This window comes from Medicago truncatula, chromosome 5 (assembly GCF_003473485.1).
Source record: "Medicago truncatula cultivar Jemalong A17 chromosome 5, MtrunA17r5.0-ANR, whole genome shotgun sequence".
In the NCBI taxonomy this organism is placed as follows: Eukaryota; Viridiplantae; Streptophyta; class Magnoliopsida; order Fabales; family Fabaceae; genus Medicago; species Medicago truncatula.
In genome coordinates, this window is record NC_053046.1 from 8803583 (window position 1) to 8813287 (window position 9705).

General features: G+C 31.4%; 1 protein-coding gene across 1 annotated transcript; it reads left to right on the top strand.

The window, feature by feature from the left end:
- Positions 1-5714: 5714 nt before the first annotated feature.
- On the top strand, positions 5715-9160 carry LOC11418744 (ferredoxin--NADP reductase, leaf isozyme, chloroplastic). Its single transcript, XM_003612137.4, has 9 exons — positions 5715-5991; positions 6188-6419; positions 6923-7056; positions 7327-7405; positions 7724-7815; positions 7931-8008; positions 8283-8345; positions 8447-8681; positions 8877-9160. The coding sequence occupies exons 1-9, from the start codon at positions 5887-5889 to the stop codon at positions 8942-8944; spliced, it is 1086 nt and encodes a 361-aa protein (XP_003612185.1). The 5' UTR covers positions 5715-5886; the 3' UTR covers positions 8945-9160.
- The last annotated feature ends 545 nt before the right edge of the window (positions 9161-9705 follow it).

The window sequence follows — 9705 nt, forward strand, 5'->3', positions numbered from 1 at the left end:
ATAAACAAATTAATTTGAAATTTATCGCAACTCAACCAAATAGCACGATTTTGAATGTTCCATTTCTATATGGCTCAAACCATTTTACTCATCCAAGGTTTCTTTTTAGGCCCTCCAAAATTATAAAATTGTCCTTACAAACACATTTGGTAGTTAACTACTGGAGTTTCATTTTTAAAACTTAAATTTTGTACATCCGGTAGATAACTACATATTTTTAACTTTAATTTTTTTTTATTTTGTTCTTCCGGTAGATAACATCCGGAAGTGCTTTTTTAGTATTTTGATTTTGTTACTCCGATAGATAACTACCGTAACTGTCACAACCAAGACTTTAAGCTACAACTCGATAACCACAGTAATCGTCACCATCCACATTCACAATCTTTTCAATATAAACTTTCATAACATAAGACATCTGATCACACCTTAGATGCCTAATGATAAGAAATCCTCTTACTCACCGGCAGACCTACATAGAGTTGAGGGAGTTTAAGTGAAACACCTCAATTCATAATTTTATATTCAAATTGTTATGTTTTTCTCATGTTGAATCCCCTCAAATGTAAACATTGCACCACACTTGCACTAACTCTCACTTATTACAATATCTTGTGGCATATTATTAATTAGTTTAGTGAATGGCTAGTATTGTAATATTATTGTCTTGACAACACGTTTGTTTTGGTGAATCGCTAGTATTGTAATATTATAATATAAACTAATTTTTTTTGGTTACAATAATATAAACTAAATTGATCCTTTGCTCTGTAGCGTAAATTAACAAAGTCCGAAGTTTAAATGTCATAACTCTTACTAATGATCGAAGAATATATGAAGACTAAATTGTGTAATCAAATAGAGGATGAATGGATGAACGATCCTCCCGTAATTTATATTAAGAGAGACATGGTTGACAACATTCATAGTTAATCGATTATTCAATGATATCAAAACTTAAAATCGTGTAGAGGATAATTGTAAGATATGTATGTAATTAAAATTTAAAAGTTTGAACCTTAAACCTTGGGTCTAGGCTACAATATGTTTTTACTCAAAAATGACACGGTCATCATTTGATAAACATCAAGCAGCATTTAACAATTACCGATTTTCTTAGGTTACCCCACATACATAATATGCATGTATAATTTGAGAGACCCTTTCAAGCACTTCAAAACATATGGTGTAGTTGAAGATGTACTAATACGTGTATACAAGTTCAGTTTCTAGGTAGACCTGGTGATATTTGATGTGAAAGAAAACTTAGGATGTCTCCTCCTTCTTGGTTAACCAGTCCTAGCAACCGCAAAAGCCATGATCGACGTAGATTTGGACGAGCTTATGGTGAGGTCCAATAATGACTAAGTGTGTTATACTACGTCTAAATCTTAAGCAAAAATAAAAATACTCAGTGTCATATGGTGTATATGTCCGCAGGGGTTGATTTACCACCCAGCTCAACCTATACTTTCTTTTTATTGTTACAAGAAATTTGACTTATAGTGACAATCAAAATCCGTCACTATGTGAAAATTTTCCGTAGCTTAATCTGTCTGTCATTGTCAAATATTTTCCACCTTCACCTACGGTCAAAACGTAGGTAATTGTAAAGAGACCATTTTAAAAACACTATGGATCTGTACCTATTGCTGTGGTTGCCACTAAAACTTATCATTGTTTTATTTTATTTTTTATATTTTCTATTTTACTATAAATTCTAAAAATGAATAATTCATAAAATGACCACTAAAATTAGTTTAATCAATATAATAAAATATTATAATCAATATCATTAGAATTTTAAATTGATTACTATAATCAATTTTTAGAATACATTCTTGAAGTGACTTAACTAAAATAATTTTTTCTAACTATGAACTATTATATCATTCACAAAAACCAATATTCAATACTCACAGAAATCAAAATCTATATATACTTCATTGCTCATTTAATTTTGGTAAATTTTTTTGAGTGCTATTCTTTTTTTGAGTCCTATTCATAATAGCTTATTAGACAAAATGACATAATATCAAATTACACCTTACAATCACCTTATACTTAAAAAAACTTACAATCACTTCTACAGCATGTCATAATAAATCAGATTTAAACTTCTAATTTGTGGATCTTCAACAATAGCGGGTGCACCAAAGCTATTACCAACATCAACAAAAGTTGGAAGTCCACTAGTTATCAAACCCCGTTAATAAGCTAGTAAAATAATCTTATAAGCAATGAGAAAGAATTGTTACCAACAAGATCAACGATGTGTGGTTCAATGACTTGATAATATATTACATCAAGCGGGAGATATTCAATTCAGTTGATGATATTGATATTATTCGAACATTCACCGCAAATAGGTCTCGAAAAGGGTTCTTACCTCCTAATTTTATTTAGCATATTATTGACAGGTTATGTTTCATCTCTCTTATTTCCAATTGTAGTTTTATCGACAAAATGACAAACCTCTTTTATTTTAATTTATGAATTATATATTATGTCCCATGTGAATTTGCGGTTAAAATTTTGCCCAAACTCAATAAAATTGTTGACTCCGCCACTGCATGTCCGTGAACTCAATTAATGAACGTCTCGACAAGAGGTCACTACTCAACCTCTAAAGAGCACAAGGGCTAAGAAGAGGCAACGAGAGGAGCTTCCTAAGGAGAATGAACTTAAAAATATGACTGAACTACATATATCTAAGTAAAATAAGTAGTTAATGCTTTGCATTTTAGTGGTTAAGAAAATAGTCAAAATGATTAATGAAATTATGCTATAAAAGGGGGGTTAAAAACATACATTTTGTGGTTAACGAAATTATAAAATTGGTTAATGAAACAACTCAAATTTTGTGTTACAAAATTCATCATTTACATTAAAAAAATTACAAAAAGAAAAAACAACAATTCACACATATTGTTGCCGGTTTGGTGTGTTTCAATAACAAAGTTGCTATAATTTTTATGATAAATTAGCGAAAAGTGGGGCACTCATGTGACCGTTTTTCCGCTCTTTTTATTAGATTGCATTTGAAAATTATGAACGATGTTTTTTCAATGAAATCTTGAATTTGATTAAAACTAAACATATAATTGTTTGTTGCTTTCAAGTTATAACAAACCAAACTAACTATAATTATCTATTTCAATGACACCAATAATATAACAAAAAAAAAAATTAATATAATTTTTTTAATGACACCAACAACAATCTTTATTATAGAAAAAGTTGTTTAAAGGTATAATTGAGATAATGGAAAAGTAAGTGTAGATATATTCATCTAGTTTGTTACACTTTTTAAATGATAAGGAAAAAATTGAATATATATACTCATATCGTGTTTGTTACACTTTTATTTTAAGATTTGAATTTATTCTTATCCAAAAGAGGTTAATTTTAAAAAGAAAAAAAAAATCAATCCAAAATAGGCAAAATATGATATTTTCTTTATATATAGTATAAATAGACACCTCTTAATTTTATATAATCTTTCTTCCTATTATATTATCGAGGAGTGATATTTGTACAACCATTTGGTACAACTTGTATGACAATTTTCTTTTTTTCTCTCTCTATTGGTTAAAAACAATAGAGAGAGAAAAAGAAAGAGAGAGAATAAGATGATAATGTGAATATGAGAGAAAAACTTGTCAAAAAATTATCACTAAATTGTTGTACAAATATCATTTCTCTATATTATCTAGCTATTAGATCCATCATATCATCTTCTTTTACTCTCTTCTCCTCTTTGTTTCAAGGTGTAGTATACACCCACATACACAAAACATTTATAATTTTTATAAGGGAAATGCTAACCGGTGTCCCCGGGGCATTGGTTAAGGGTATGAAAAATGAAATTATATAGTAGTTAATGCATTGAAATTGTGTAATTAATTTATAATAATATCAAAAACAGTTTCCTTTTATGATAATAATTCCATTTTATGGTATGCTTAACCTGTGCCCCGGGGGCACCGGTTAGCAGGACCCTTTTTATAATTGCCTTATAAAATGACCAAAATGTCGTGAGTAAGATACATTTGTTTGGTCAGAAGTATAAATATAAGTCACTTAGACACATATACATAAAAGAAAAAGTATGAAAGAGAAAAGATTGAAATAATATATCTTTTTAAAATAATAAATGATAGATATATTAATGAGTATGTGTTTAAATGATTTTGATTTGATGTTGTTCCATATAAGTATTTCTCATCATGAAGTTGAAAAATTAGAAACCAAATGCCATAAAAAATAATAATGTTGTTTCCTTCATTGCCCTTTGAGCATCCACAATAGTAGTAAACTAATAAAAACTCTTTAATGGGCTACACGTGTACACATAATTTATTTATAGTTTTTTTTTAATAAAAGTACATATTAAAGATCCAATGACTCCAATGATAATATACTAATATACACTCGAATTAAAAGTATTTAAATATGTCCCACTAACTTTAACTTTGCATCATTATACACGTGTTAATTGTTTAAATTGACACTGTAAAATATGCGATACCTGAAAAATAACCCTGTAAAATAAAAAACAAATATTCTAACTTTGTAATTTGAGATTTTTTTCTTATTTTTGACCCTATAATATACGTGTGGTCCAAAAAAGTGATATAGAGATTGAATTTTTTACCAGACATCTTTAGGATGTAAAAACATGGCGTTACACAAAAAAAAAATCCGACTAAGGATGGATTTATTATGAATTTTTATTCACCATAATTATGAATTTCTTAAATAATTAGGAATTAATCCGTATCTTGTTTAAGAACTCGAAAATTTAATGGTGAAGTTTCTTATGATGTTCTAACCATGCCTACAAAATTGGAGAATGGAATTTGACTTATGAGAATACGCTTACTCGAAACAAAATTGCCATTTTGCACATTTTGGTTTAAAAATAAAGAAAAAATCGAAACATCTTTGAAATGTTACGAAATTTTGCATATCCTTTTTATGTATTTCTATAGATGCCTCTGCAAGCAATTAGCTCAAAATTTGATATTTTTAGGTTTGTGTTTTCATTATTTTGCTTTTTGAGTTTTTGTTGCTTTAAAAATTCATAATTAATTTTTCCTCGGTTGAAAAATCTTTTTTTTTTTTTTTGTGTAAAGTCATGTTTTAACGTCCTAAACATGTATGGAAAAAATTATGAAAAAATTCAATCTCCAAACAGGATTTTTGGACTTTAACTATATTATAGAGTAAAAAATAATAAGAATCTCAAATTACATGGCTAAAATATGTGTTTTTATTTTACAATAGTCATTTTTTAAATTTCGAATATACTAGAGGGTCAATTTTAATAATTAACCCTAATAACAATATTACTTCTTTTGAAAGGTGGGACCAACTTTTATATATTTTATTACTCATTTTAATCGTGTGACCCGTTAATTAGTGATGAGAGATAGTCATATATAGTTGTCTGTTATCTAGTAGGTACCTATTTTTTTCTTCCTCCAATAGGGTCCTTGTTAAGTAAAGAACCACGTTGAAGATTCTGTTATGTTTTGACGGATTCATTGCCCTTAACCTTAAATCATATGTCCTCATGACCTCAGATAAATAATCTAGACATATTGTGACCAAAACCCCTTAGGCTAAAATGGTCATCACAGTATTTTTTTTTTTTAAGAATCATACATATAGATAGACTTATCCTCACATAATATCGACCACTTCTCTGGCTCACAAATTTCATCCACTCAATCATAATATCTTTGATCCAACCAGAAAAGAAAAAAAAAACCATACTACCCTATAGTTCACTCAAAATCTGCATATACATATCATCACTTAATTAAATAACATTACTCTCTCTCTCTCTCTCTACATTTTCTTGATTCTTCCAATAACAACATGGCTGCTGCAGTAACAGCCGCCGTCTCTTTTCCATACTCCAACTCCACTTCTCTTCCGATCAGGACATCTGTTATTTCCCCAGATAGACTTGTCTTCAAAAAGGTACGTTTCATTGTTCCATAATCATATACATGCATTGATCCAACCAGACACTGACACTGACATCGATTATAATTTAAGAAATTACAACGTAACTATAAGTATGTGTGCCGTGTTAGTGACGGACACCTACACCGGACACATCTTCGATCTGAAGTGTAAGTGTTGAGAATATTATGAGGTGATGTTTGTTTGTCAGGTTTCGTTGAATAATGTTTCCATAAGTGGAAGGTTAACTGTCAGAGCCGAAGTTGCTACAGAAGCACCTGCTCCTGTTAAGGTTGAAAAGATATCAAAGAAACAGGAAGAAGGTATTGTTGTGAACAAGTTTAAACCAAAGACACCATACATTGGAAGGTGTCTTCTCAACACAAAGATCACTGGTGATGATGCACCTGGTGAAACCTGGCACATGGTTTTCAGCACTGAGGGTGAGTGTTCTCATGCATTTCCTCTCTATTATTTCTTTTACATTCACTATTCATCACAAGGTCTTAAATTACGGTTGCATCGCAATTTGTTAGAGTAGAAAATCCGATTCTAAAGGATTTTGATAAATAAAAACACAAGGACACAACAATTGATCACAAAGTTCGGTCAATTGTGACTTTGTCTCTGACACCAGAATGACTGGTGTAGTTTTCTAGTATTATGCATTGAATTAGGGTAACACAGTACAAAACTTTTTTTAAATACTATTCAGCTCCACTTGATCAGCTCGAGCATTTTTCCACTTGCTAGCGAATATGAGTCATTCTCAACAATACTTGATTTGATCAAACTTCAATCGCGGTCCATTTCCTAAAATTTGTGTTAGGGAATGTGGTTGCAGACCTTTTTTTTTTTAAACCACAATCTAGAAATCATAACATGAATTGGTTTCAACATATGAATTTAATTTCTAGCTTAAAAGCCTAATATTGTATTATTACAGGAGAGGTTCCTTACAGAGAAGGACAATCAATTGGGATAGTTCCAGATGGTATTGACAAGAATGGAAAGCCTCACAAGCTGAGATTGTATTCAATTGCTAGCAGTGCTCTTGGTGATTTTGGAGACTCCAAAACTGTGAGTCTTTATTAATTTGGAGAATGAATCATTTTATTTCTGTACAATGTTGTAGCTGGGAATTGTGAGTAAATAGTTTGAAGTACATTCATAAAGCTTTTTATAGAATTCATGCCTTTGACCCCTGTTACAAAATTCAAACTTTTGAATCTATAAGTTCAGTCAAATGAATTTGAGAGCAGCACCCTCAAAACAAGTATATGCTAAGTTGCTGACACGTCTTTTGTATGGGTAGCCGAGTAACTTATCTGATACGATTCCTTGATACAGGTTTCTCTATGTGTGAAACGTCTTGTGTACACAAATGATGCCGGAGAAGTTGTTAAGGGAGTTTGCTCAAACTTCTTGTGTAAGGATGAATGCTTTTACTTTTGCATTTGCATTTGCATTTGCATTTGAGGACTCTAAAAGAGAATTTGTTTAGTACATACATATATCGATCATCCATGTTCTAATCAATTGAGGTTTTTCCTTCTCCCTCCCTAATGTGGAGACTCACAATAAGAGAGTTAAATATGTATTTCTACACGCACATGCATGTTTATGTATTAAGTTATTATATTTATTTTGACAATTTACAATACAAATATAAGTGATAAAAACTTCATCATATGTTAGTACTAATGATCCCTTTATACCAATCACCACTGTGATCCTCTTTATTCAGGCGACTTGAGGCCTGGATCTGAAGTACAGATTACTGGTCCAGTTGGTAAAGAAATGCTTATGCCAAAAGATCCAAATGCCACCGTCATCATGGTACATTACTTATTTATCCTCATCTAAATCGAAAAGAAAAAAAGTTATTATTTGATCCCTTTCTTTTGTCATGATTATTGATTTTCACCTTTGATCTTTAAAATTATGTGTGCAGTTGGGAACTGGTACTGGAATTGCCCCATTCCGTTCATTTTTATGGAAAATGTTCTTCGAGAAGCATGAAGATTACAAGGTAAGAGAAGAATATGGAACAAAGGAAATCACAACTGAGTGACCGATGTTACCAGAAAATTCACAACCATAGCCACTGTATTTTATTGCAACTACATTATGTTTATAGATCTTTTAAACCATGGCAAATTTTATTTACCTAGTAAGCATAAGCAAAGTAAAATGATTTCTGCACAAGAAACTAAAAGTTTTTAGTATTATAAAAGATGTTTTTGTGCTAACCATATTTGATTATTAACTGAGTTTTGGACTTTTGGCAAATATGAAATTTGTAGTTCAATGGTTTGGCATGGCTCTTCTTGGGTGTCCCCACAAGCAGCTCACTGCTTTATAAGGAGGTGAGATGAATCAAACTTTTCTCACTATTCATGAAATTCGGCTACAAGCTATGTAGAATGGGAAGTTTTATACTTTATACTACTTTAATTTTATGGTACAGGAATTTGAAAAGATGAAGGAGAAAGCGCCTGAGAACTTCAGGCTCGACTTTGCTGTGAGCAGAGAACAAGTAAACGACAAAGGAGAGAAAATGTACATTCAAACCAGAATGGCTCAATATGCAGAAGAGTTGTGGGAATTACTGAAGAAAGACAACACTTTTGTTTACATGTGTGGACTGAAAGGAATGGAAAAGGGAATTGATGACATAATGGTTTCACTCGCTGCCAAAGACGGTAAGAAAAACATTTTGAATATTTATTACATGAAGCATAGAGGGGGGTTTGGATAGCTCAACTGTTGAGCTAATGGTTAGAAGGATTGAATTCAAACCTTGAAGAAGGAAAAAATACTAACATCTGTCTATCAAATTTTTTATTCAAGAATCAGAGAAACTATAGTCATCATGTTGTGTTTGTTATGTGTTGTAGGTATTGATTGGATTGAGTACAAGAGATCGCTGAAGAAGGCAGAGCAATGGAATGTTGAAGTCTATTGATTTATTTTCACTTGCATCGATAACAAGTTCCACTTTGTGCAGCAGCATATTTTATATCATTGTCCTGCATTCTGTAGATAGATTACAACCCTTGTAATTTTGGTATGACAAAAAATTATACCTTGCTTGTGAACAATATTGTTTGTAGAACCGTTGCAAGAAATAATTTTGAGGATCATGCAATATAGATGAAACCGAGTTTATCAATTTCCTGAATTTGATTGTGAATATTCAATAATCAGTAGCTTATGTTTCGAGTCGGATTTTAGATGAGATATGGCCTGAAAATGAGGACCAAACTCATGCATGAGCTATCAGGTTAGAAGCAGGGGTGAGATTAAGTATGCTATTAGTACTAAGGATGAGGCAGATTAGGACAAATTCTCAGTGTCTCTAACTCGGACCAAAGTTTGGACCAGAGAAGACCTTTTGCTTCACCATTCCTTCTCAAAGAATCGTGTTGCATAAGCCATTGCAATCGCAAGGGACTGCATTAGTTCCTTTTGATGTAGGGAAGTTGATTTGGTCAGTTTGACAAGGATTGTTTGCAGGGAATTAGATTGAAAATTGCATCAAAAATTGGCTGAAGTTTTGGCCTCAATTTGTTTTGTATGTCCTACTGCATAATGTATGGGTATCTTCTACATTACCATGTTAGATTGTTTGCTTATATCTTGAAGACTGAAAAATGCTACTTGCACATGACTACCAAATTCATTAACTCCTTAATGAATGAGATATGCGACAGAATCACCATGATA

Excerpts from the sequence above, each read along its gene's own strand:
- LOC11418744 (XM_003612137.4), top strand. The coding sequence starts at position 5,887 with ATGGCTGCTGCAGTAACAGCCGCCGTCTCTTTTCCATACTCCAACTCC. Across the intron at positions 7,057-7,326 it reads ATTTTGGAGACTCCAAAACT|GTTTCTCTATGTGTGAAACG; the intron begins GTGAGTCTTTAT and ends TCCTTGATACAG. Across the intron at positions 7,406-7,723 it reads AGTTTGCTCAAACTTCTTGT|GCGACTTGAGGCCTGGATCT; the intron begins GTAAGGATGAAT and ends CTCTTTATTCAG.